Genomic DNA, 27,839 nt, shown 5'->3' on the forward strand with positions numbered 1-27,839 from the left:
CTCATGAAGCCAGCTCAGTTCTGGAAAAGTATTCTATGGACAGATGAGACAAAGATCAACCTGTACCAGAATGATGGGAAGAAAAAAGTTTGGAGAAGAAAGGGAACAGCACATGATCCAAGGCACACCACATCCTCTGTAAAACATGGTGGAGGCAACGTGATGGCATGGGCATTCATGGCTGTCAATGGCACTTGGTCACTTGTGTTTATTGATGACATAACAGCAGACAAGAGTAGCCGGATGAATTCTGAAGTGTACCGGGATATACTTTCAGCCCAGATTCAGCCAAATGCCGCAAAGTTGATCGGACGGCGCTTCATAGTACAGATGGACAATGACCCCAAGCATACAGCCAAAGCTACCCAGGAGTTCATGAGTGCAAAAAAGTGGAACATTCTGCAATGGCCAAGTCAATCACCAGATTTTAACCCAATTGAGCATGCATTTCACTTGCTCAAATCCAGACTAAAGACGGAAAGACCCACAAACAAGCAAGACCTGAAGGCTGCGGCTGTAAAGGCCTGGCAAAGCATTAAGAAGGAGGAAACCCAGCGTTTGGTGATGTCCATGGGTTCCAGACTTAAGACAGTGATTGCCTCCAAAGGATTCGCAACAAAATATTGAAAATAAAAATATTTTGTTTGGGTTTGGTTTATTTGTCCAATTACTTTTGACCTCCTAAAATGTGGAGTGTTTGTAAAGAAATGTGTACAATTCCTACAATTTCTATCACATATTTTTGTTCAAACCTTCAAATTAAACGTTACAATCTGCACTTGAATTCTGTTGTAGAGGTTTCATTTCAAATCCAATATGATGGCATGCAGAGCCCAACTCGCGAAAATTGTGTCACTGTCCAAATATTTCTGGACCTAACTGTACATAACTGCATAATAAGTATAGACACTTCCAGCATCCACCAAACTAAGCCACATTCCCTGAACAAGTCTTTGTCGGCACTAGAAAAAGGATACTTCTCAAGAAATTTTAACAGGTTGGTCCCTGCGTTTTTTTTTATCATGATCTATGGCAAAAAACGCAGGTACCTGCAGAAAAGAAATGACATGCTCATTCTTTTTCTCAAGAAATTCTGCAGAAAGAATGTTCTTGAGAAAAAAAACGCAGTGTGCGCACAGCTATTTTGTTTTTCCATAGGTTTTGCTGGGGAATGTCTGCAGAAAGGTTACAACCATTTTCTCCAGAAATTTCTGCAGAAAAAACGCGTGAAAAATGCAGTATGCGCACAGGGCCCAAGAACTTTTTGGCAGTCTTGAAGACAGAAATGCCTTCCTTACTTTAACATAAAAGAGTTCTAACAAAGGGGCACCAACAAAAAAATGAAGGCGTTCCTTACAGGATAGCAAATAGTAAAATACATAACTGCATAATAAGTATAGACACTCCCAGCATCCACCAAACTAAGCCACATTCCCTGAACAAGTCTTTGTTCCAGAATTGAAATCTCACACCCTAAGAACTTTTTGGCAGTTTTGAAAACAGAAACGCCTTCCTTACTTTAACAGAAAAGAGTTGTAGCAAAGGGGCACCAACAAAGCAATTAAATTAATTTATGAAAAATAGAGTATTTATTTGTACATTTTGCATTTTCAGTCTTACAATACTCTCCATTTAGAGCCAGGCAATAGTCTTTCCGGTCAGGGATGAGCAGACGAGACACAAACTTTGCGGCAACTTGTTTCATTCTCAGTTTCTCCATTAAAATTTATGAAAATGCAAGTAAATGCATCAATGGTCTATTGGTAATCTTCTACATTGGGTTGACAAAGTTCATCCCATTTACATCAGTTTAGTGGTTTGATTGTAATACCAATAAAAAGTAACAAAATGTGCAAAAAAATTGAAGAATTTGTTGGGGGGGGAATCACTGGAGCCAAACGCAACCTTCTTTGACAAGGATACTGAATCAGAACGGTTCTGTGAAAATTCAGCTAATTTTGGTAGCCCTCCAGAAAACGACTGTTGTTTATTTTGGGTGCCCCCTCTTATTTCCATTGAATGTTTAGGATGGATCTTCTAAGAGTAGGTGGAAAAGAGAGTTAAAAGCCACGCTGGCGTGGAAGAAATCCCAAAATCAGACTGATGAATGATCCTGATCTTTACTTGTCAACGCGTTTCAGAAATACTACTCCTTCTTCAGGACAAAATCACATCAACAGGTGAGCCTTCTTACTCCTATTGGGGTTTGCTATTATCCCAGATAAGAACCTATTTGCTCTTCTGTTCTGTCTCTCCAGTTTTTATCTGGAATGGATCATTAACATAAATGAAGAAGGGAATTTTGTTTACTTACCGTAAATTCCTTTTCTTCTAGCTCCTATTGGGAGACCCAGACAATTGGGTGTATAGCTTCTGCCTCCGGAGGCCACACAAAGTATTACACTTTAAAAAGTATAACCCCTCCCCTCTGCTATACACCCTCCCGTGCATCACGGGCTCATCAGTTTTGGTGCCAAAGCAGGAAGGAGGAAACTTATAAATTGGTCTAAGGTAAATTCAATCCGAAGGATGTTCGGAGAACTGAAACCATGAACCAAAAGAACAATTCAACATGAATAACATGTGTACACAAAAGAACAACAGCCCGAAGGGAACAGGGGCGGGTGCTGGGTCTCCCAATAGGAGCTAGAAGAAAAGGAATTTACGGTAAGTAAACAAAATTCCCTTCTTCTTTGTCGCTCCATTGGGAGACCCAGACAATTGGGATGTCCAAAAGCAATCCCTGGGTGGGTAAAAGAATACCTCGATAAAAAGAGCCGAAAAACGGCCCCCTCTTACAGGTGGGCGACTGCCGCCTGAAGGAGTCGCCTACCTAGGCTGGCATCTGCCGAAGCATAGGCATGCACCTGATAGTGTTTCGTGAAAGTATGCAGACTCGACCAGGTAGCCGCCTGACACACCTGCTGAGCCGTAGCCTGGTGTCGCAATGCCCAGGACACCGACGGCTCTGGTAGAATGGGCCTTCAGCCCTGCAGGAATCGGAAGTCTAAAAGAACGGTAGGCTTCAAGAATCGGTTCCTTGATCCACCAAGCCAAGGTTGACTTGAAAACCTGAAATCCCTTACTCTGGCCCGCGATAAGGACAAGAGCGCATCAGACCGGCGCAGGGGCGCCGTGCGAGAAATGTAGAGCCGGAGTGCTCTCACCAGATCTAATAAATGCAAATCCTTTTCACATTGGTGAACTGGATGCGGACCCAAAGAGGGTAAGACGATATCCTGATTGAGATGAAACGGGGATACCTTAGGGAGAAAGTCCGGGACCGGACGTAGAACCACCCTATCCTGGTGAAACACCAGGAAGGGGGCTTTGCATGACAGCGCTGCTAGCTGAGACACTCTTCTGAGTGATGTGACTGCCACTAGGAAGGCCACCCTTTGCGAAAGGCGAGATAGAGAGATCCCGCATCGGCTCGAAAAGTGGCTTCTGAAGAGTCGTCAGCACCCTGTTAAGATCCGAGGGTGTTAACGGACGCTTGTAAGGTGGGACCGGAAAGCGCCGATACTTGTCCCTTGAGAGAGCCGAGAGACAAGCCCTTGTCCATTCCGGATTGAAGGAAAGAAAGAAAAGTGGGCAAGGCAAACGGCCAGGGAGTAAAACCCTGATCAGAGCACCAGGATAAGAAGATCCTCCAAGTCCTGTGATAGATCTTGGCGGACGTTGGTTTCCTGGCTTGTCTCATGGTGGCAATGACATCTGGAGATATCCCTGATGACGCTAGGAGCCAGGACTCAATGGCCACACAGTCAGGTTTAGAGCCGCAGAATTCAGAAGGAAATATGGCCCTTGAGGCAGCAAGTCTGGTCGGTCTGGGAGTGTCCACGGTTGACCCACCGTGAGGTGCCACAGATCCGGGTACCACGATCACCTCGGCCAGTCTGGAGCGACGAGGATGGCGCGGCGACAGTCTGACCTGATCTTGCGTAACACTCTGGGCAGTAGTGCCAGAGGAGGAAAAACATAAGGCGGTCGAAACTGCGACCAGTCGTGAACTAGCGCGTCTGCCGCCAGAGCTCTGTGATCCTTCGACCGAGCCATGAATGCCGGGACTTTGTTGTTGTGCCGAGACGCCATTAGATCGACGTCCGGCGTTCCCCGGCGGCAACAGATCTCTAGAAACACATCCGGGTGAAGAGACCATTCCCCTGCGTCCATGCCCTGGCGCCTGAGAAAATCTGCTTCCCAGTTTTCTACGCCCGGGATGTGAACTGCGGAGATGGTGGAGGCTGTGGCTTCCGCCCACAGCCGAATCCGCCGAACTGCTCGGAAGGCTTGACGACTGCGCGTGTGCCGCCCTGGTGGTTGATGTACGCAACCGCCGTGGCGTTGTCCGACTGAATTCGGATCTGCCTGCCCTCCAGCCACCGCTGGAACACCTTTAGGGCTAGATCCACTGCCCTTATCTCCAGAACATTGATCTGAAGGGAGGACTCTGTCGGAGTCCAGGTTCCCTGAGCCGAGTGGTGGAGGAAGACCGCTCCCCACCCTGACAGACTCGCGTCCGTCGTGACCACAGCCTCAGCTGGGGGCCGGAAGGATTTTTCCTCCGCCCAGGAAGTGGAAAGAAGACACCACTGAAGAGAGGTTTTGCTGCAAGGGAAAGAGAGACGTTCTTGTCTAGGGACGTCGACCTCCTGTCCCATTTGCGGTGTCCGATAGAATCGGACGCAGACGAAACTGCGCAAGGGAACTGCCTCCCTTGCTGCCACCATCTTCCTTAGAAAGTGCATGAGGCGCCTCAAGGGGTGACTGGGCCCGAAGGAGAGATTGCACCCCTGTCTGTAGTGAACGCTGACTATGCAGCGGAAGCTTCACTATCGCTGAGAGAGTATGAAACTCCATCCCGAGGCAAGTCAGTGATTGGGTCGGTGTCAGTTTTGACCTTGGAAATTTGATGATCCACCCGAACCCCTGGAGAGTCTCCAGAGCAATGGTCAGGTTGTGTTGACATGCCACCCAGGAGGGTGTCTTGACTAGAAGATCGTCTAGCTAAGTGATCACCGAGTGGCCCTGTAGGACCGCCACCACTGCTGCCATGACCTTGGTGAAGACCCGTGGGGCTGTCGCCAGGCCGAATGGCAGTGCCACGAACTGAAATGTTCGTCCCTGATGGCGAAACGCATGACCAGCCGAGGGAGGATTCTCCGGTCGTGATGTCTGTGTAACCAAACCCCCTTATCCTCTAAGAATAAACACACGGACTGCATGCGACTTGGTTCAAATGGCCACAGCAGCCTTTTATTGCCTATTGTTTTACAAACTAGCACCTTAGGGACGCCGTCCAACGGGCGACCCAAAACAACCACATAACAGTAACAATAGACAATAACATTTACAATACCCCCCGGGGTAGACCCAGTCCACTAACTACTACTCCCCCTGTCCCCGGCCGCAACACACCGACCCAGAGACGAGGTGCCAATCACCCACGGATTGACCCCCACACTTTGGCAGAACCCCGTGCCTGCCACATCCCGGAAACCGAGAGCCACCATACCAAGACAATGACTCCCGGTCCAGCCACCAATCACTTCCAAACCTCTGGACCAGACCTACCCCCACCGCTGCTGTGACAAAGAGTATCCCAACTACCCAAAAACATCCCCCATATAACAACACAAAGGGAGGGTGGGCGGGGATTGTTCGGCGTCCGGAAACAGAAGAGGAGGTAACTCTTTCCTCTCCCAGACTAACCCTTTCCCTGCTCCTCCTCTTCCTCCCAGGCTAAGACCATCCCCCAATGCCATATTAGGCATACACACAACTGTCCCTATTAACCCCATCACTCCCTACCTCCCACTTGGTCATGTCGCCCCTCCCCCCCAAGTGGGTCCGTGGCTTTCTGAAAGCGTTGAAGCTCGGGTGCGATCGGCACATGGAGATAAGCATCCTTGATGTCAATTGATGCTAGGAAGTCTCCTTGTGACATCGAGGCTTCAGAGTGTTCACCGCCTGAAAAAGTGCATCGGCTCGCTCGGGGGGCGGAGATGTTTTGAAGAAACTAGTCGGAGGACGAGAGCAGAGCTCTATCCTGTAACCGTGAGACAGAATGTCTCTCACCCATCGGTCTTGGACATGTGGCCACCAGGCGTCGCAAAGCGGGAGAGCCTGCCACCGACCGAGGACGCGGTCTTGGTGAGGCCGAAGTCATGAGGAAGCCGCCTTGTGACTTAGACCGCCATGCAGAAGAGTTCCTCTAGCCCTCCTCTGACCTGTTGGACGTGGAGGAACGGAACTTTGCTGAGGACCGAAATGACCGAAACCTTTGGACTGGAGCAAGGACGAGACCTTTCCCTTGGACTGTCTAGTAACTTCATCCAATTGCTCGCCAAACAAACGGTCGCCAGAAAATGGCAAACCGGTTAAGAACTTCTTGGAAGCAGAGCCTGCCTTCCATTCACGTAGCCACATGGCCCTGCAGACTGCCACCGAATTGGTGGATGCTACCGCTGTACGGCTCGCAGAGTCCAGGAACGGCGTTCATGGCGTAGAACGAAAAAACCTACGCCTGAGAAGTGAAGGACACAACCTGCGGGGCAGAGGTATGTGCAACCGCAATAATCTCAGCCAGAGAAGTTGAGATAGCTTGGAGTGCCCTCACGGCTGCGAAGGCTGGAGCAAAAGATGCGACTATGGCTTCATAGATGGATTTCATCATAAGCTTTATTTGCCTGTCAGTGGCATTCGTGAGAGATGGACATCTGCCCCTAATACTACGGATCTAGCCGCCAGCCTAGAGACTGGAGAATCCACCCTGTGACACTGAGCCCAACCCTTAACAACGTCAGGGGGGAAAGGGTAACGCGTGTCAATAAGGCGCTTAGTAAGTGCTTGTCCGTAAAGTTCTGTGCTTCTGGACGGCCCCTCTGGAGTTAGAGTGATCGAAACACGCACTCCTGATGAAGTCGGGGAAGGTTCCCAGCGGGCCCGCTTAGCCTATCAGAGGCCGCGGTCCGTGACGGAGTTCTCACCGTGAGATCTGGGTGTTACCCCAGGAGCCCCTTGTCGTACCGACCCAGAGGGACCCGGGAGCGATGAACTCACAGCTCCCTGGCCCTGTGTTATCGGTCTGGACTGCAAGGCTTCCAGTATCTTAGCAGACCCTCTGTCCATAGACTGAGTCCTGGAATGTGAAAGCTACTCAGAGATTTGCTGATTCCAACATGCAAACTCTGTCCCTGTCATCTGTGCAGTGGAAACCGGCGGTACCACCTGGCCGAGGGTCCCACCAGTGCCGGAGGCTCCGGCTGAGTGAGTGCCCTCGGGGCCAAGCATTGTACACAATGAGAGTATGTGGAACCTGCCTGTAATATAGCCGCACAAGAGGTACAGGTTGTAAAATAAGCCAGTGCCTTGGCACCCTTACTCTTTAAGAGCAGACAACAGCATGTCGTCCGCAGAGTAATCAGTGAGGGTATACAGCCAAAAGCAAATAATGCTGCCGAACAGTGAGATCATATACCATATAAATAAACATATATATATACACTGCGGCACCAAGGGGGGTCAGCACCTGAAAACTGGTGCCCCCCAGTGCTCAGTGAGGGGGAAGGAGGATACCAACGTATGCTCCAGCCCTCCCTGCCGACGTCCAGTCGGCCGTCCCGTCGTTACCCCTGACTGGCAGGCCCGAGAACGGGAGTATATGGTACTAGGCCGCAAGAGCCGGGGACTAAATTTAAAAACGCGGCCGGCAAACATTGCGCGGTCGGCGCGGTAGTCCCAGTCTCACAAACCACTCAGCAACCGCTGCGGCATTTGTAACACAGATGCTGCATGCACCGTCCCTCAGGGGACACAGAGTACCTTATGATGCAGGGCTCTGTCCCTGATGATGTCCAGTCTCCTGTCCATCAGAATCCCCCAGGGGCTGCGGATGGAGCCCGGTCCCAGTGCATGGCGACCGGTTAGGATCCCCCTCTCCCAGAGCAGTGGAGCAGATTCTGAGATCCTCCACCGGCAGAATTATAACAATGGCTGCCAGCGTTCCGAGGGGAGGAGAGAGCCGTGGGCGGAACCGCAAAAGTGCGGGAACCTGGTGGCCCATAGAGATCAGTGAGGGGGGCGGAGGACAGCGAAGTGTGCTCCAGCCCTCACTGTCGGCATCATACCGACCGTCCCGCCTTTCTCCCTGACTGGCAGGCTCAGGGGCGGGAGTTTAACACACTAGGCCGCAAAAGCCGGGGACTAAAGTATAAACCGCGGCCGACAAATAGGCACGGTCGGCGCAATAGTCCCAGACAAAAAATCCACACCGCAGTCGCAGCTGCGTCTGAGGCCAAGGTGCTTCATGCACCGTCCCAACGGGGACACAGAGTACCTGTAGATGCAGGGCCATGTCCCTGACGATACTCCGTCTCCTGTCCAGCAGATTCCCCCAGGGGCTGCGGAGGGAGCCCGGTCCCAGTGGCTGGATGACCGGATAGGATCCCACTTCCCCAGAGCCCCTAAGGGATGGGGAAGGAAAACGGCATGTGGCTCCAGCCTGTGTACCCGCAATGGGTACCTCAACCTTAACAGCACCGCCGACTCAGTGGGGTGAGAAGGGAGCATGCCAGGGGCCCTGTTAGGGGCCCTCTTTTCTTCCATCCGATATAATCAGCAGCTGCTGCTGACTAAAATGTGGAGCATTGTGTGCATGTGTGCCTCCTTCAACACAAAGCATAAAAACTGATGAGCCCGTGATGCACGGGAGGGTGTATAGCAGAGGGCAGGGGTTACACTTTTTAAAGTGTAATACTTTGTGTGGCCTCCGGAGGCAGAAGCTATACACCCAATTGTCTGGGTCTCCCAATGGAGCGACAAAGAAAAAGGATATGCCAAGCTATTGTCGGCCAGGCGATCACTTACCTGTTTTGCATTTCACATTCAAGCAATGAGTAAAGTTTTCTTTAATATGTTTTTTCAGGAAATAGAGAGACTCTGTTAGATTCTGTAAAAGGGTTGTCAAGTTAACCATTTTAGTAGGACATGATGATGGAATCTGAAAAAGAAGATATTTCACGTCAACCAATTCCAAAAAGAAGTCACTGTAATGGCAACCTAGCTGCAAAAAAAGAGCTGTAGATTTAAGACAAAAGTCAGATGCTGCTGTTTTTCTGAAACTACAAATTTACGGCATAAGTGGTCGAATACAGTTGTCACTTTGCGCAAGCCAATTCTGTTGACTTAACATTTAAATAGTTACCGTGCTTTCAAAAAAACTCAACAGTAAAAGCAAATGTAAGAAATTGTGTAATAGATCACATTGGAAAAATTAGCTTCTTTCTCCACTTATGAGCCACCACCCCCAAGCTATCTATTATATTCTATGGAGAGGAGTGCTCAGGATCAGATCAGCACAGATGTATTTATACCAGGAGTGCGCAATTAATTTTCCCATGGGGCCGCATGAGAAATTGGGATGGTTTTAGAGGGCCGGACTAATATAATGAACTCAGTTCAACCCAATATACTACATCACTACACCCCCTCCATATACTACACCTGTAATAAACTACATCACTATATACTACACCTGTAATATACTACATCACTACACCCCTATATACACCTGTAATATACTACATCACTACACCCCCATATACTACACCTGTAATATACTACATCACTACACCCCTATATACTACACCTGTAATAAACTACATCACTGCACCCCTATATACACTTATAATATACTACATCGCTACACCACTATATACTACACCTGTAATATACTACATCGCTACACCACTATATACTACACCTGTAAAACTACACCACTATATACTACACCACTATACCCACAGTATTAGTCACCAGTCCCCCCCTCTCCCATTGTCCCCTCCTCAGCTTATTAGTCACTACTTACCTCTCCCTTGTTTTTGTCCCCGTGCTCAGGCACCTCCGTACGGGCCCCCCACTGAGCTGCTCCTTCTCTTGTACAGGCCCTGGCTGCACCGATGCTGTTCTACTAGGGGCCCCCGTCGCTGCTTCTCTCCGTACGGGTCCCGGCTGCTGCAGCTTCTTCTCCGGCGGGAACTTTTGAAATGACACACGTGCGCCGTACTCAACATCAGGGCGCGCGCGTGTGTCACAGAGAAAGGTGCCGGGCAGGGAACAGAGGAGAGATTCCCGCGTTCCGCTGCCTACACTGTGCAGAGCTGCAGGATTGTTCCCTGCCCGGCACGTAGCAGCCCGGCTCCTCTGCACCGGCTGAAGACAGGTGGGCCGGTCACAGACAGTAGGCGGGCCGGATGTGGCCCGCGGGCCGCCCCTTGCGCAGGTCTGATTTATACAGTATCAGCAATGGAAGACATTGTATAGCAGTACTGAGCTGTGTGACTGTGAATCCAGCACTTAAAAAGATCCAACTACTGGGATTTTCATATATAAACTAAATGCTGTGCTATTGGGTGGAGAATAGCTGCTAGGGTGGACATGATCCATTTCCATTAAAATGACCTTGACTCTGGCTTGTATCCTGCATTTTTCAGTAGTTTATATCTAATTTTCAGTTGTCTCTGAGCTATTGGGTGGAAACTAGCTGCTAGGATGGAAATAAACATAGATTGCTGCTCTTCTTTTTCTGTAGCACACAGACAGAAGCAGTAATTTCTATTGGGTGGAGAATAGCTGCTAGGGTGGATATAGAGATAGATTGCAGCTGTGATTTCTCCGTAACACACAGCGCTTCTTTTTTCTGGTCTTATTCCTGTAGTAACAGAGAGAGGGGGAGGAAGGACAAGCAGGTAGACAGGGGCAGGAATAACTAGCAAAACCCGACCCCCTTATTAGATATTGTGTTGCACTTCTCATCAAATAACAGTGCATTTCACGAACTTTACTTGCCTGTATTTCAGAAACTATACATCCGATCTCACAACTAAAGGTATGTATAGAATTGTCATGATAGCACCAGTATGGCACTGACTTTAGTTTATATAGGAAATTCCGGGTGGTTTGTCCTCTTTAAGTGCTGGATTCACAGTCACACAGCTCAGTATTACTATACAATGTCTTTCATTGCTGCTGCTACTTGTAGGTGTGTGCTACAGAGCTGCAATATATCCCTATGTCCATCATGGCAGCTATTCTCCACCCAATAGCTCAGAGACAACTGAAAATTAGAGACAAATTACTGAAAAATGCAGGATACAAGCCAGAATGAAGGTCATTTTAATGGAAATGGATCATGATGAAATATATTGTTAACTCTTCAATAAAACCATATTTAGCAAATATTTATGGTGGTGGTTTTTTTTCTTATGTGACTATTCTCACACAAAAAAAAACTTCAAAAAGTCTAGTTTTCAGGTGGATAAAGTTACGTACCACAAATAAACAGTCCTGAATAAAGTGAATTTCGATTTTTAATGTCTTAATCAATTCCTTCAACTTATGTCCTGCGGATAACTTCCCCAGCTGGTTATCGATTAAAACCAATGTCAATAAGTGATGACATGACTCCTAAAGAAAAAAAAGATGAGAAATATAAAAGTTTTATCACCATAAGAATAATAATAATAATCATATAGGATCAGCACCATATACATTTATAACAAGGAGGATCAAAGGACATATGTATTAAACAGCAACTCTGCACCTTTGCTCTCTCCCTGCTCTTGCGCTGAACATTTACTCTCTCCCTGCTCCCAGTGATTTACAGTTTTCTTGCTACCCTGTTTCCCCAAAAAATAAGACCCACCCCCAAAATAAGCCCTAGAAGGAGTTTGGGGGCTTTTTTGAGTATAATCCCTATTCCAAAAATAAGCCCTAGATGTGATTCAATAATGAATGGTGATGTGCACCTCGTCCTCTGAGCCGCATACATGTTATCCAGCCCTCTTATCTTCCTGTCTAAAGTTCTTAGCAACTAAATCAGCAACAGAGATTTATTTTTCCGTCTTCTGCTTGCCTTGCTAATCTGGGCCGGTTACAGGCACACATTATTCACACATTCTCATCTCCATGAGCATCCAAGAAATGCACATCTACTGACCAGAAGCTACGTAATAAGGCAGATCATTTACACAGCCAGATTATGAAATCAGGGGAGTCTAGGCCTCCTGTCATGTTGCACTACAAAACACATACACTTTTTAGCAAGTTTTTTTTCTTCCTAAGAAGTGCATCTCATAGTCTGAAAAATATGGTAAAATGCAAAGTTACTGTCCAGATAAACTGTGCATAATTAATGAAAATTAAAGTAGTAAATTTAAAGAGGAATACCAGTTTATGGACATTGTTTAAAGGACCATAAAGATATTTTCATAAGTTGCATATGTTTCATTTCAAATGATTATAGCCAACTGTCAGTTGCGAAAATGCTCTGTACTCATAACTAGTCATGAGTGGGCACTACCATGCTCGGGTGCTCAGTACTCATAACTACTGATGAGCGGGCACTACCATGCTCGGGTGCTCAGTACTCATAACTAGTGATGAGTGGGCACTACCATGCTCGTGTGCTCAGTACTCATCACTTGTTACAAGTACAGAGTACCCGAGCATGGTAGTGCTCGCTCATCACTAGTTATGAGTACAGAGCACCCGAGCATGGTAGTGCTCGCTCATCACTACTGTAGTTATGAGTACAGAGCACACAAGCATGGTAGTGCCCGCTCATCACTAGTTACGAGTACTGAGCACCCGAGCATGATAGTGCTCGCTCATCACTAGTTACGAGTACTGAGCACCCGAGCATGATAGTGCTCGCTCATCACTAGTTACGAGTACTGAGCACCCGAGCATGGTAGTGCCCGCTCATCACTAGTTATGAGTACAGAGCACCCGAGCATGGTAGTGCCTGCTCATCACTAGTTACGAGTACTGAGCACCCGAGCATAGTAGTGCCCGCTCATCACTAGTTATGAGTACAGAGCACCCGAGCATGGTAGTGCCTGCTCATCACTAGTTATGAGTACTGAGCACCCGAGCATGGTAGTGCCTGCTCATCACTAGTTACGAGTACTGAGCACCCGAGCATAGTAGTGCCCGCTCATCACTAGTTATGAGTACAGAGCACCCGAGCATGGTAGTGCCTGCTCATCACTAGTTACGAGTACTGAGCACCCGAGCATAGTAGTGCCCGCTCATCACTAGTTATGAGTACAGAGCACCCGAGCATGGTAGTGCCTGCTCATCACTAGTTATGAGTACCGAACACCCAAGCATGGTAGTGCTCGCTCATCACTAGTTACGAGTACAGAGCACCCGAGCATGGTAGTGCCCGCTCATCACTAGTTACGAGTACTCAGTACTCAGAAGAGACACAGAGCTGGACTCAGGGAGGATGAATAATTTTCTTTTTTATTTCTTATGTTGTAGAACCCATGATGTGCCAACAGTTGAAACTAAACAACTCCTTTCAGTAGGCTCAGACCGCAATACCACACCCACCCTGTGCACAGGCACGGCATGGTTTTGGAATTGCAATGGTCTAAGTCCACTGCACAATTGGACAGCAACCTAGCAAATTGCATTCAAGGAAAATAAGTCCCTGTCCGCTCCTACAGTCCAATTCATTGGCTACTTGTTATGGGAATACAACAGTGGTAAAACGCTATGGTAGAGTACCTCTTCCTTTTCCGGAACCATTCTTGGAACTTCCACTTGATAGTTTTTTAGTAAATAAGCTTCCTTAAAAAAGAAAATAAAAAACAAATCATGTTACATAACATCACAGCATAATCCGTTATTGTATTGATCATGTGAAAATAAATAACTAACACAATTTGAGTTCCATTGTGGTTCAGGTCAAGTCCGGGTCCCGAACCCAACTTTATCTAAAGTCCGGCTGAACTCACTGAACCGAACTTCCATGGGTCCGCTCATCTCTAATTGTGATGTCTCAAAACTTTTAGAAATGGCAAAAAATGGAATTTATGCTATTTGTGGAAAAAAATTGGAGAATGCCAGTGTAGTCACTGCGCCAAATAACTTAATTGCAAAAGGTTTTTTTTTTTTGCATCTAAGCAATATATACTCGCGTAAACGGACAGCTCAGGTTGATATGTCCAATAGTGGACATAGTCAGTTTGGGGCTCCTGTGCAAGAACAATATAAGGACCCTTCACAGTCCAATACTCATCAAAATGTACATAAAGGAATTATTTTAAGTGGGAAAAATCCCTAAACTACCTACTTAAGAAAACATTTATTCCTTAGAACAATGAGTATATTATTAATAATGTAACACACCCTATAGAGTGCAAGGCTATATTCACACGGGTGTATACAAATATTTCTTATTATCATCCAGAAAAAAACGGATGATTTTTCATCTGTATTGTCATCTATATGGCATTCGTTTTATACATTAGTAGTTGTTAAAATACTGTCATGAGTGTGTCCTGCCCGGGGGAGACCTCAGGCTAGTCCGGTAGCAGAAGGTCACAGCGCCTCACTGCTGGTAGATCCATTGTTGTTACTTGAATAACATCTCCTTGCTAGTGGTGCTGAAAGGGTTAAGCACCCTTTCCTGCCTGGCTGCTGGCTTTAGCTGTCAATCTCAGGTGCAGCTCTTTGAGCTCACTTCCCTTCACTATTTAAAATCGTGCCTGAGCAGCTGATGCCTGTGATAGAAACTGAATCCTCATTTCTATGTGGTCCACTTTGGAAGGAGTCTGCTCTAGAAGAAGTTTGTTGTGTTGTGTGCAGCGGTGCAGTCAGTTGCACTGAAGTTGTCTGGAGTATTTTCCCTTTTCATGTCTATTGCCCCTGGAAGAGGTTTGTGCAGTGGTGCAGTCAGCTGCACTAAAGTTGTCTGGAGTATTTTCCCTTTTTAGGTCTTTTTCTCCTGTCTTGTCCTACCCTTGTGTTTCTGTATTGAGACTAGCGATCTTGTCAGCCTGCTCACTAGCCAGGGTGACTTTAGGGCAAGTGAGGGCTAAGGAACATGGTCGGCAACAGCTTGAAAGAACCCATGAGACATCATGGAGTGCATGGTTAAGCTGCCGGTGAGTTCAGGAAGTGACCCCGCTCCCCTAGAGCCAGGAACATCCATTGTATCATGATCCCTGTATACCCTGTGTGTAGTTACACCTACTGGGGATTTGTGGGTATTTTGTTAAACCCTGTTAGTCACAAGCATGACATATATGTTTGATCCATATAGGATTTGATTTTTGGGGGGGTACCAATAGACTTGAATAAAGGCTACTTTACACACTGCGATATCGGTCCCGATATCGCTAGTGTGGGTACCCGCCCCCATCTGTTGCGCGTCACGGGCAAATCGCTGCCCGTGCCGCACAACAGCCGTCACACATACTTACCTGTCCGGCGACGTCGCTGTGACGGGCGAACCGCCTCCTTTCTAAGGGGGCGGTCCGTGCGGCGTCACAGCAACGTCACTGAAGCGTCACTGAACCGCCGCCCAATAGCAGCGGAGGGGCGGAGCTGAGCGGGACGTAACATCCCGCCCACCTCCTTCCTCATAGCGGCCGGGAGGCAGGTAAGGGGAGCTTCCTCGTTCCTGCGGCGTCACACGCAGTGATGTGTGCTGCCGCAGGATCGAGGAACAACTTCGTTACTGCTGCAGTAACGATTTTTAAGAATGGACCCCCATGTCGCCGATTAGCGATTTTGCACGTTTTTGCAACAATGCAAAATCGCTCATCGGTGTCACACGCAACGGCATCGCTAATGCGGCCGGATGTGCGTCACAAATTCCGTGACCCCAACGACTCCGCATTAGCGATGTCGCAGCGTGTAAAGCCCGCTTAAGTGAGTCTTTTAGTTACATAGTTACATACATTGTTACATAGGTTAAAAAAAAACCTAGGTCCATCTAGTTCAACCTTCCTCCAGCAATTCTACATTTTGACCCTAGAGGGTGCTTTACACGCTGCAACATCGCTAGCAATCTCGTTAGCAATGTGACGCGGCAGATCACAGATAAGATTTGCCAAGATCGCACATAGGTCATTTTTGTAGCACCGATCACATGTGCGATCTCGGCAAATCGTATGTGTGATCTGGTGTGTTACATTGCTAACGAGATCGCTAGCGATGTCGCAGCGTGTAAAGCACCCTTAAGTCACTTATACCAACAATGTTTTGTGTACTGAGGAAATCATCCAGCCCTGATATAAAAGCTGTTATAGTATCTGCCATTACTACCTCTTGTGGTCGGCATTCCACAGTCTGACTGCTCTAACTGTAAAGAACTCTTATCCAAAGTATGGTAGAAAATAACACATTTAGCAATTTTTTTTCATGCAGACTTTTAATCCATACGAAAAGAACCCCCAAAAACGTTCATTTGTCTGTTTATTTTAACGGATAGGACTGAAAATATGGTTCTGTGAATATCAACCAGAGGATAATGTGACATTTTATTCCAAAAAGGCGCAATGAAAACATAAAGAAAATAAACAAAACATCATAATAAGCCATTTTAATAAATTTGGTGCAAAATTTCTCTGCACAATAGGAAAGACAACTAAAAAAAATCTTAAAAAGCAGCAAATGAAGAACCAGGATAATAGTTTTTGAAAGTAACCCATTAGTGCTCAGTTGAAAAAAATAAATTTACACAAAAGATCATACTATTATTAATTGTGGTAAGTAGAAATCCTAAAAATAGCTCACCAATTCAGCGATTTTATCCTCATAATCATTCGATATGGGATCGTCTGGAAAGTTGCAGCTGTAGCCAAGTCCCCAGAAAATTGCCAGCCCGAAAAACACAAAACCCTAAACCAAGAAAGAGAATTTAAGATGACAACTTTTTTGATCTCTTACATTCGACGGTGTCTTTTTCAGGTGGGTACAATCTATAACCCGCCAGAAAAAAACCCCACTAAACCTTAAAAAGAAGAGACAGCAAATAAAATACACATATAAAACTCTTTGTATTGAGTTATACTGGAAAACTTTGTGGTTCATGATAGGTCTAATGAACATTTTATTTTTTTTGCATCAGGTTTTGAAAAATTCTTAATGGAAAAAGGTGCATGACAATTCTTTGAAACGTCTCATGATGGGAAAAAAAAATACACACTAGATGCTGTCCAATGAAAACTGTACAAAATCAAATGTTTCAAGAATAAATGCTTCCAAAATGCTTCAAAAATTCATCAAAAACAGTTTCAGAAAACAAAAAACTCAAGGGTATGTGCACATTGTGGAGTCATTTAATCAAAGCTTTTAATACTGGCATAAAAAACTTTAAAAAATATCAAACATTTGCTACTTTTGCTTTTATCACGATAGTTTGAAGCCGCTCTGCTGAGAAAGGTGGAGGTGTTGAGGCGTTGGGTGAGATGGTGTTTGACTATTCCCGCCGGTCAAATTCAGCAACCGCCGCTGGCATTTCTTAAGCCAGAAGCCATGACATACAAAGCCATCCACAACCTGTCTTCTCCATACATCTGTGACCTAGTCTCCCGGTACTTACCTGCACGCAACCTCAGATCCTCCCAAGATCTCCTTCTCTACTCCCCTCTCATCTCCTCTTCCCACCATCGCATCCAAGATTTCTCCCGTGCCTCATCCATACTCTGGAATGCTCTGCCACAACACATCAGACTCTTACCTACCTTGACAAGCTTCAAAAAGAACCTGAAGGCCCACCTCTTCTGATAAGCCTACAACCTGCCGTAACCCTCAGTCTGATATAGCGCCGAACAACCATCTCTACCCTAACCTACTGTATCCTCACCTATCCCTTGTAGACTGTGAGTCCTCGCGAGCAGGGACCTCTCTTCTCCTGAACCAGTCTGTGCCTTGTATTGTTTATGATTATTGTACTTGTCCCTATTATGTATGCCCCTTTCACATGTAAAGCTCCATGGAATTGATGGCGCTATAATAATAAATAATAATAATAAAAAAATTCTATTTCAGTAGTAATAAATGGAGGCAAAATTACACCAAATTCATAAAAGGGAATCTGTCAGGTGATTTTCTAGTACAATATTAATTTTATCTTTAAATATCACTTAAACAAACCTTTTAGGATCAGTAATTTTTATTGCTGTAGCTTCTCCTGTTATCTTGCTGTACAATCTTGAAAATTCAGTGACTCTTGATGCTAGTCAAGTATATGTAAATACAGTTTGCATATTCTCTGCTCCCCCACCCACCTCCTAGTGCATTCACTATCACTACTGAGAGGTGGGAGGGAGTATGGGTGGGGGCAGCAGTGCAAATTCAGTTCAGATTTACTATCACTGATGTCAGCACTGAGAGATGGGAGCGGCGTGTAGGGATATACAGTTTGTATTACATATGCTTGACTAGTTAGTATGTCACACTAAATTCTACAAAGCTTACAACAAGATAACAGGAGACGCTAAAGCAATAAAACTTACTGATCCTGTTAAAGCTGCCTAAAGGCCCAGTCCCACGCAACAACTTACCAGTGATCCCAAAAACGATGCGACCTGATAGGGATCGCAGGTAAGTCGCTGGGAGGTCGCAGGTGAGATGTCACACAGTGAGATCTTACCAGCGATGCAGGAACAATACAGATCGCAGTAGCGACCTGTATAACGATCTCAGCAGTCACTGGGACCCTGTCACACAGTGTCAAACACAGCGATGGGTCCTGCCCAGCAGGACATCGCCTTTGAAGAAAATGGCCTGGACCATTCTGCAGCTACTAGCGATCTCACAGCAGGGGCCTGATCGCAGGTAGATGTCACACATAACGAGATCACTAACAGAAACCGTGACTCAGCAGCGATCTCTCTAGCGATCTCGTTATGTATGACGGTACCTTAAGCGCTATTGAAAGATAACATTAGTATTGTACTAGAAAATCACCTGACAGATTCCCTTTAAGTGATGTCTACTACTAGGACAACCCATTCTGATTCCACTTGTTTCTCCTAGTTAAAATAAAGGACCCTGTATTCATCTGAAATTTTGGCACCATTCCAGTGTTGTCGATAATCGTGATTCAGGGCTCACATGACATTGTGACATCACGGGAGCCCCATGTCCAACCCCCACCGGCTTCTCTAACCACGTCTTTGGATCAAATTAGCTAATCAGCAGGAAGTGACGCTGCGGCTGCCACTCACTTCCTGTTGATTGCTGATTTGGTCTGAAGGCATAGACAGAAGCTGGCACTGATTGGACGTGATGTAATGTCACATGAGCCTCAAACCTCGAGTAACAACAGCACAGAAATGGCGCCAGAATGGGAGGTGAGTACAGGGTTCTTTATTTTAACTGAGGGAAACAAGTGGAATCAGAAGGGATTGTACTAGTAGTGGATAACACTTTGAATGATTTTGGCACATCGTAGTCCTGCAAGCCCTTAACTGAAACTGGCATGTTCGACACCAGTCTTAATGAATTGGCCCTGTAATCTTTTTTAAACTGGTGGGAAACTCCAAGTGTTTGAACAGAATATGGGTGTGTGCACATGACGTCTTTTAGGCCTGAAACACACATCCGTTAAAATCACGCACGTGCCGCGAGACACGTATTTTCCCTGCGTGTTGCGGGAGGTAAGTACGTGTCTCGGGTACGTGCGGTCCACGTGTGTTCTCCGTGTGCTATCCGCGATAGCACACGGAGAACAGTAATTTACATACTCACGTGGTTCGCGCTGCTGTCCAGGGTCCTGATCTTTGGCTCCAGCCCCGCCCACTCCCCGCTGATGCTGCTTCCGGCCGAGCGGAGGGGCGGAGATCAGCGCCCGGGACATCACGCCCACCTCCTTTACACGCTCATAACGAGCGGCGGCCGGCAGGAACGGTTTTCAGCGGTAGAATCTGCAGGGCTGGTGGAGGTGAGTATTTGTTTTTTTTATTTTAAAATTAATGACATGTGTTCTCTGGCGCGTGTCACACGGAACCGCAGCCACACTACATCCGTGTGGTACGGGTGCGGGACGTGTGACACCCGTGCTGCCGGAGAATACGTGGACATATCAGCGTGCAAAAATCACGGACACACGTAAGTACGGAACGGACACACGTTCCGTTCCAAAATACTTACGTGTGTCCATACAATAGTGAAAACATAGGTCCACGTGTCTTCGTGCCGCCGGTACGTGAAAAAACTGCCAAACACGTACCGGCGGCACGGATGTGTGTCGGAGGCCTTACAGGCATAGTCCTCCTGGAATCTACTTGAAAAGCACCTTTTTGACCACCTCCAAAAAACTTTATTTGCGCATAATTATTGCAATTCTTATGTATATTCATTACGATGTAAAATAAAAAAAAAAAGATATTTCACCTTTACTCTTAGAACATGGCAATTAATCATATCTTCATAGCTGAATTTTGAAGTTGGGGGTGAAAAAGGAGGCTGTGATTTCCTGGAAGAGAAAATGATCAGTTAATAAAAATAATTAATAAAAAAAAAGTAAATATCTTTAAAATAATCAAGCACATTTTTGGCTTCTGAAATTACAAAATGTAATTCTTTGTAAGATTAAATTAGGATAATTGGGAACATTACATATTATAAGCAAGAAAACTGGAAAGAACTTACTGGATGATTCCCATCCCACTATACACTCTTAGGGGCACTTTGCACGCTGCGACATCGCAAGCCGATGCTGCGATGCCGAGCGCGATAGTCCCCGCCCCCGTCGCAGCTGCGATATCCTTGTGATTGCTGTCGTAGAGAACATTATTGCTACGGCAGCTTCACATGGATTCACCTGCCCTGCGACGTCGCTCTGGCCGGCAACCCGCCTCCTTATTAAGGGAGCAGGTCGTGCGGCGTCACACGGCAGGCGGCCAATAGGAGCGGAGGGGCGGAGATGAGCAGGATGTAAACATCCCGCCCACCTCCTTCCGCATATCTTACGGGAGCCGCGGTGACGCCGGTAGGAGATGTTCCTCGCTCCTGCGACTTCACACACAGCGATGTGTGCTGCTGCAGTAGTGAGGAACAACATCGGACCATCGCGTCAGCGTAATTATGGATTACGCCGACGCTGCACCGATGATACGATTACTACGATTTTGCGCTCGTTAATCGTATCATCTAGGCTTTACACACTACGATGTCGCCTGCGATGCCGGATGTGCGTCACTTTCAATTTGACCCCACCGACATCGCACCTGTGATGTCATAGTGTGCAAAGTGCCCCTTAGGGCTCGTGCGCACGTTGCGTCCTGGCCAGTGCAGAAATAAATGCACCCTCTGGCAGACATGACGCTGCGTTTTGACAAAAAGAATACATCCAAAACGCATGTATTTTGGATGCATTTTACATGCGTTTTGGATGCATTTTTGTCAGTGCGGTCCCCCGGCAATTCAGCTCTGCTACATGCCCGCTGACAGCAGACACAGACAGAGCTGGGCGATGAGAATGAACTCTGATGAACTTCACCCGACTTCATTGTCACCCCACGGCTCTTTTTCTGTGTGCTGTCATGAACTCAGATGAACCTCCGAGGTCAGTGCCAGGACACAGGGGTCCGCAGCAGTGACGTTAGAGCTTCACCTGAGTTCACTGACATCGCGCAGCTCTGTCTCTCTGTGTCGTAGCCTGATTTGCAGTCACACATGAAGGACTCACCTGTGACCGCAAATCCCCTGAGTGACTGAAGTGAGCCGCGCGATCAGCAGTGCCGTCACTCAGGGTACCCGCGGCCACAGCTGCAGTCTTCCACCTGAGAGCGGTGGCCGCGAGTAACCTGAGTGACGTCATCGCTAATCGCGCGGCTCACTTCAGTTGTTTCGTTTAGCTGACAGCTACCGGTCCTTCTCTACGGACGCTTGCTGTCAGCTTCCGATGAAGCAAAGCTAAAAGCGTCGTGGGACCTTGTGTAGATTACGTCGGACCTGGAGGTGTTTTTGAGGGGTTAATAAAGTGGTGAGAGAGGGTGTTTTTTTGTCTTTTATTTCAAATAAAGGCTTTTTTGGTCTTTATGTTTATTTACTTTCTCTACAGTTTAGTGATGGGGGGTGTCTCATTGACGCTTGCCATCACTAAGCTAGGACTTAGTGTCAGCTATGGACTGCCATTAACTCCTTATTACCCCGCACCAGGGCAACGGGGAGAGCCAGGTAGAGTCCCGGTACTGTTGCATCTAATGGATGAAGCTATTCTGGGCAGCTGCTGGCTGATATTTTTAGCCCCATAACGTAGTGGTCCCCATCCTGAGAATACCAGCACAAAGCTGTGTGGCTTTATCCGCCTCTCCACTATGGAGATAGAGGCCGGGACTTCCGCTGGTAAGTCGTATGAATGTTCGCAGGTTTACTGCAGATATTTCGCTGGAATCCCGCAGCAATGGATAGCTGCGGATTCTGGGGAGCTGCTGCGGGAAACCTGCGGACGTACCTGCGGATATATCCGCAGGAGCAAGCTCCTGTGGGCACATAGCCTTATTCATTAGTTCCATCTGGTATTGCAGCTCAGGTTCATTCTTGTGCCACTGACCTTTCCTCTAAAATCATATAACCCCGTTCAAAGTACAAATATCTATAAAAGTGGCTCGTTGGAAGAGCACTATCTTTGGAGAGGTGTTGTGGTTTCCTTAAAGGGAATCTGTCAGTAGGATTAACCTTCCCACGCCGTCTACATGGGTATGTAAGTCATAGGAACTGGACTAAGTGTTGTTCCTCGTTCCCCTGTGGCAGCACACATCGCTGTGTGAGAAGCCGCAGGAGCAAGGAACATCTCCTACCTGCGTCACCGCGGCTCACGCCGGCTATGCGGAAGGACGGAGGTGGGCGGGATGTTTATGTCCCGCTCATCTCCGCCCCTCCGCTTCTATTGGCCGCCTGCCGTGTGATGCGGTTCGCCGGCCAGAGCGACGTCAGGTATGTGCATGTGAAGCTGCCGTAGCGATAATGTTCGCTACGGCAGCTATCACAAGATATCGCACCTGCGACGGGGGCGGGGACTATCGCACTCGGCATCGCTGCCATCGGTGTCGTAGTGTGCAAAGTACCCCTTATTCCATAGAAATACACATTTCTCTTAATATGTGTCTGAGCTGTTAAGATCTATGGGATGGACATAGATCTTACCAAGAATTTGCTTGCAGAGCTTATTTAAGAATGAAAGAGGGCATTACCAGTGTGAGGCATACTAAATAGCACGATACTACTAACTGTGGAACAGTAGTTCCAGAAAAATACCTGGGTACAGTAAACCAAATATAGCAACAGGTATATAGAAAGAAAAAGTCTTAAAAAATAACTTTTAATAAATTTATCACTAAATATGACCTAGGTCCACTTTTAAAAACAGCACATAAACGAACATAGAGCACCAAGTGTGGACCAGAAAGCTCAAAAAGGGTCCAGAAAGGAGCTTGTGGAACAATAAGAGAGAGACCACAATATTCTGTATTTGACTCCACAGAGTTTAATATATTATTTATATTGTTATTGAATATTCATAAACCCTCGGGCAACACCCGTACAGGTAAATGTATATCTATTATGGTATCAATACACATCACCCTAGTCAGTACTCGACCCAGACAAAGTTCAACCCCTTCACGACCCATGACGGATATATCCGTCTTGGATCATATTAGGTTAATCCCTGCCCCCTGCCTTGGGCAGGTCGCGGCGATCCGCGCACATATCAGTTGTTTTTAACAGCTGACGTGTGCCTGCAAGTTATGAGTGGAATCGCTTCCACCCGCAACTTTCAACCCCTTACATCTCGCTGCCAAAGTCTGTCAGCGAGATGTATATGTGCGCGGCCATTCCTTTTACTTATCGCCGCCCCCACCGGAAGTCACGTGCGTGATCACGTGAATTTCGGTGGTTGCCATGGTAGCTTCCGGCATTGAGAGTAAAGCACCATATTTGCAGATCTCAACACTGTAGCTGTGATCTGGAGATATGGCAGAGCAATCAGATTGCTGATCGCTATAGCCCCCTAGGGGAACTAGTGAAATAAAAGAAAAAAAATAAACAAAAGTTTTAAAAAATAAAAAAAAACCTAAAAGTTCAAATCCTCCCTTTCACTCCATTGAAAATTAAAGGGTTAAAAAAATAAAAAATATACACATATTTGGTATCGCCGCGTTTAGAAATGCCCGATCTATCAAAATTTAAAATCAATTAATCTGATTGGTAAACGGCGTAGCGGCAAAAAAATTCCAAACGCCAATTTACGTTTTTTGGTCGCCGCCAGTTTTGTACAAAATGCAATAACAGGCGATCAAAATGTAGCATCTGCGCAAAAATGGTACCATTAGAAACATCAGCTTGAGACGCAAAAAATAAGCCATCACTGAGCCATAGATCCCAAAAAATGAGAACGCTACGGGTTTCGTAAAATGGCGCAAAACGTACGCCACTTTTATTGGACAAGCTTGTGATTTTTTTTTTAACTCCTTAGATACAAGTAAACCTAAACATGTTTGGTGTCTACAAACTCGCACCGACCTCAGGCATCACACCCACACATCACTTTTACCATATAGTGAATATGGTGAATAAAATATCCCAAAAACCATTGTGCGATCACACTTTTTTTGCAGTTTTTCCACACTTGGAATTTTTTTGCTGTTTTCCAGTACACCATATGGTAAAACTTATGGTTTCATTTAAAAGTACAACTCGTCCCGCAAAAAACAAGCCCCATACGGCAAGATTGACGGAAAAATAAAAAAGTTACGGCTCTCGGAAGAAGGGGAGCAAAAAAAAAAGGAAAACGCTCTAGGGCTGAAGGGGTTAATATCCTATTTATGGCCCAACACCTTACTGATAAGGTAGATAATATAGTGTTAGTGAAGTTCCATTAACCCACGAGAACTGCCCATAAAGGTAAATGTATACAAATTGTAGGGACAGGACATCATATATATACATTGAGGAGAGCAACCTCTTTCCACATAATGCTTATTATAACAAACAAGCCATCTTAATAAAGAAACGCTCTCACCCAAGTAAGCAGCAATGATCCCAGTAGTACTCCTTTAAATCATGGAGTCTCGGTCAAGGCACGGTATTAACGATGACTAAGACGCGTCTTCTGAAGCCTGGGTGCATAATGCGTCCTACGTCATGCACACTCGCCGGCATTGAGGTCCCGCGCAGGCGCACTACAATATTTTGATCTGCTCTGCTCCCAGGCTTCAGAAGAGGGGCAAAGATGGATGAAAGAGGAGGTGCAGGACCCGGAGAACGGAGACACCCCATCTGAGCGGTCTGCATCGCACCGCCCATTAGGTGAGTATTATAAAGTGATTTTTTCATTCTATACAGTGGTATGGAAAGTATTCACACCCCTTTAAATTTTTCACTCTTGATTTCATTGCAGCCATTTGATAAATTCAACAAAGTTCATTCTTTCCTCATTAATGTGCACTCTGCACCCCATCCCCAATCTTGACAAAAAAAAAACAAATGTAGAAATGTTTGCAAATTTATTAAACAAGAAAAACTGAAATATCACATGGTCATAAGTATTCAGACCATTTGCTCAATATTGAGTAGAAACCCCCTTTTCAGCTAGTACAGCCATGAGTCTTCTTAGGAATGATGCAACAAGTTTTTCACCCCTGGATTTGGGGATCCTCTGCCATTCTTCCTTGCAGATCCTCTCCAGTTCCGTCAGGTTGGATGGTGAACGTTGGTGGACGCCATTTTCAGGGTCTCTCAAGAAATGCTCAATTGGGTTTAGGTCAGGGCTCTTGCTGGGCCGGTCAAGAATGGTCACAGAGTTGTTCTGAAGCCACTCCTTTGTTATTTTAGCTGTGTGTTTAGGGTCATTGTCTTGTTGGAAGGTGAACCTTTGGCCCAGTCTGAGGTCCAGAGCACTCTGGAAGAGGTTTTCTTCCAGCATATCTCTGTACTTGGCCGCATTCATCTTTCCTTCAATTGCAGCCAGTCGTCCTGTCCCTGCCCCCATAGCATGATGCTGCCACCACCATGTTTCACTGTTCGGGTTGTATTGGGCAGGTGATGAGCAGTGCCTGGTTTTCGCCTCACATTCCGCTTAGAATTATCACCAAAAAGTTCTATCTTCGTCTCATCAGACCAGAGAATCTTATTTCTCATAGTTTGAGAGTCCTTCATGTGTTTTTGTGCAAACTCTATGCAGGCTTTCATATGTCTTGTACTGAGGAGAGGCTTCTCTCGGGCCACACTGCCAAAAAGGCCCAACTGGTGGAGGGCAGTAGTGATAGTTGACTTTGTGGAGCTTTCTCCCATCTCCCTACTACATCTCTGGAGCTCAGCCACAGTGGTCTTGGGGTTCTTCTTTACCTCTCTCACCAAAGCTCTTCTCCCACAATTGCTCAGTTTGGCTGGATGACCAGGTCTAGGAAGAGTTCTGGTGATCCCAAACTTCTTCCATTTAAGGATTATGAAGGCCACTGTGCTCTTTGGAACCTTGAGTACTGCAGAAATTCTTTTGTAACCTTGGCCAGATCCGTGCCTTGCCACAATTCTGTCTCTGAGCTCCTTGGGCAGTTCCTTTGACCTCATGATTCTCATTTGGTGTGACATGCACTGTGAGGTGTGAGGTCTTATATAGACCTTTCCAAATCAACTATCAGTTTAATTACACACAGCTGGACTCCAATGAAGGAGTAGAACCATCTCAAGGAGGATCACAAGGGAATGGACAGCATGGGACTTAAATATGAGTGTCTGAGCAAAAGGTCTGAATACTTATGGTCATGTGATATTTCAGTTTTTCTTGTTTAATACATTTGCAAAAAATTCTACATTTCTGTTTTTTTTTTCTGTCAAGATGAAGGATGGGGGCAGAGTGTACATTACTGAGAAAAACATGAACTTTCTTGAATTTACCAAATGTCTGCAATGAAACCAAGAGTGAAAAATGTATAGAAGTCTGAATACTTTCCGCACCCACTGTACAGTATGTTAGAATGCTGTATATAAGAGCGCACTGGTGGTGGCCGCAGCTTATAGTCAACAAATCTGGTGACTGGTTCCCTTTAAATATTAGAAACAAAACTCTAAAAGCAATTCCATAAATGCTAATTGTTTTTTTTGTTTTTTTTCAATTCCATCTCACAAAGAATTTTTGCAATATTAAATATCGCCATCGCAAACTCCAACTTACCCTGAAGAAAGCATTTTCTCACACGGCACACAATTTGCTTCTTGTAAAACCGTGAAAAGCAAAAGTGAAAGCAACAAGACTGGATCATGTTACGTGCCAGTTCTTTGGATAATAAGACTAGATAACGGGTCCAATTAACACATCAGATTTTTACATACGTCGTATCCATTTTCTGCAGACAGAACGTGTCCTTTGTATTCTGTGTGCCTTTCACATCCCCAAAGAAGTAAGCAAATTTTATCCGATTTGCAGATCAGACTTGTTCATTCGAGTGAGGGTTCGTGACAAAAATAGTCATCACACGGCATCCCTGGAGAACCCTCCAAAACCACTATCAGTTTTTCTTTCTCACACAGGAAAACAGGTTACACTGATGCCAAAAACCGACACAAAGACCGAAAATTGATGAACAAATAAGGTAATAAAGCCAGCACACTGGGTATAAGGTCTATGCTTGAGGAATGGACAAAGTGCTCAAATGCAGGTGATAAAATCTCAACACCAAATACAAATGAGACAAAATTGGTTCAGTAAGGCTGCAAAAAGTGAAGTTTTAGTCCAATTCAGCGCCACTGAAATTCGAGGTCTCTATCAAGGATATCTAAGCTACGCTTACAGAGTGCTGCTGTATTCTTTTGTATAGAGTGCTGCTGTATTCTTTTATACAGAGTGCTGCTGTATTCTTTTATACAGAGTGCTGCTGTATTCTTTTGCACAGAGTGCTGCTGTATTCTTTTATACAGAGTGCTTCTGTATTCTTATATACAGAGTGCTGCTGTATTCTTTTATACAGAGTGCTTCTGTATTCTTATATACAGAGTGCTGCTGTATTCTTGTATACAGAGTGCTGCTG

At 46.0% G+C, this 27,839-nt stretch overlaps 1 protein-coding gene across 5 annotated transcripts in view; it reads right to left on the bottom strand.

The window, feature by feature from the left end:
* FLT3LG (fms related receptor tyrosine kinase 3 ligand) overlaps positions 1-27,067 on the bottom strand; it is a 41,909-nt gene extending 14,842 nt beyond the window's left edge. For all 5 annotated transcript variants that reach the window (XM_075327481.1, XM_075327485.1, XM_075327483.1 and 2 more), the window contains exons 1-6: positions 26,987-27,067; positions 20,203-20,284; positions 16,597-16,701; positions 13,579-13,641; positions 11,335-11,469; positions 8,872-9,004 (exon numbers count right to left, since the gene is read on the bottom strand). In XM_075327481.1, coding sequence (XP_075183596.1) covers positions 8,872-9,004; positions 11,335-11,469; positions 13,579-13,641; positions 16,597-16,701; positions 20,203-20,284; positions 26,987-27,000 — 532 coding nt within the window. In that variant the 5' untranslated portion in view covers positions 27,001-27,067. The remainder of the gene's footprint in view (positions 1-8,871; positions 9,005-11,334; positions 11,470-13,578; positions 13,642-16,596; positions 16,702-20,202; positions 20,285-26,986) is intronic.
* Between the last annotated feature and the right edge of the window lie 772 nt (positions 27,068-27,839).

Source organism: Anomaloglossus baeobatrachus, chromosome 11, assembly GCF_048569485.1.
Source record: "Anomaloglossus baeobatrachus isolate aAnoBae1 chromosome 11, aAnoBae1.hap1, whole genome shotgun sequence".
Taxonomy (NCBI): Eukaryota; Metazoa; Chordata; class Amphibia; order Anura; family Aromobatidae; genus Anomaloglossus; species Anomaloglossus baeobatrachus.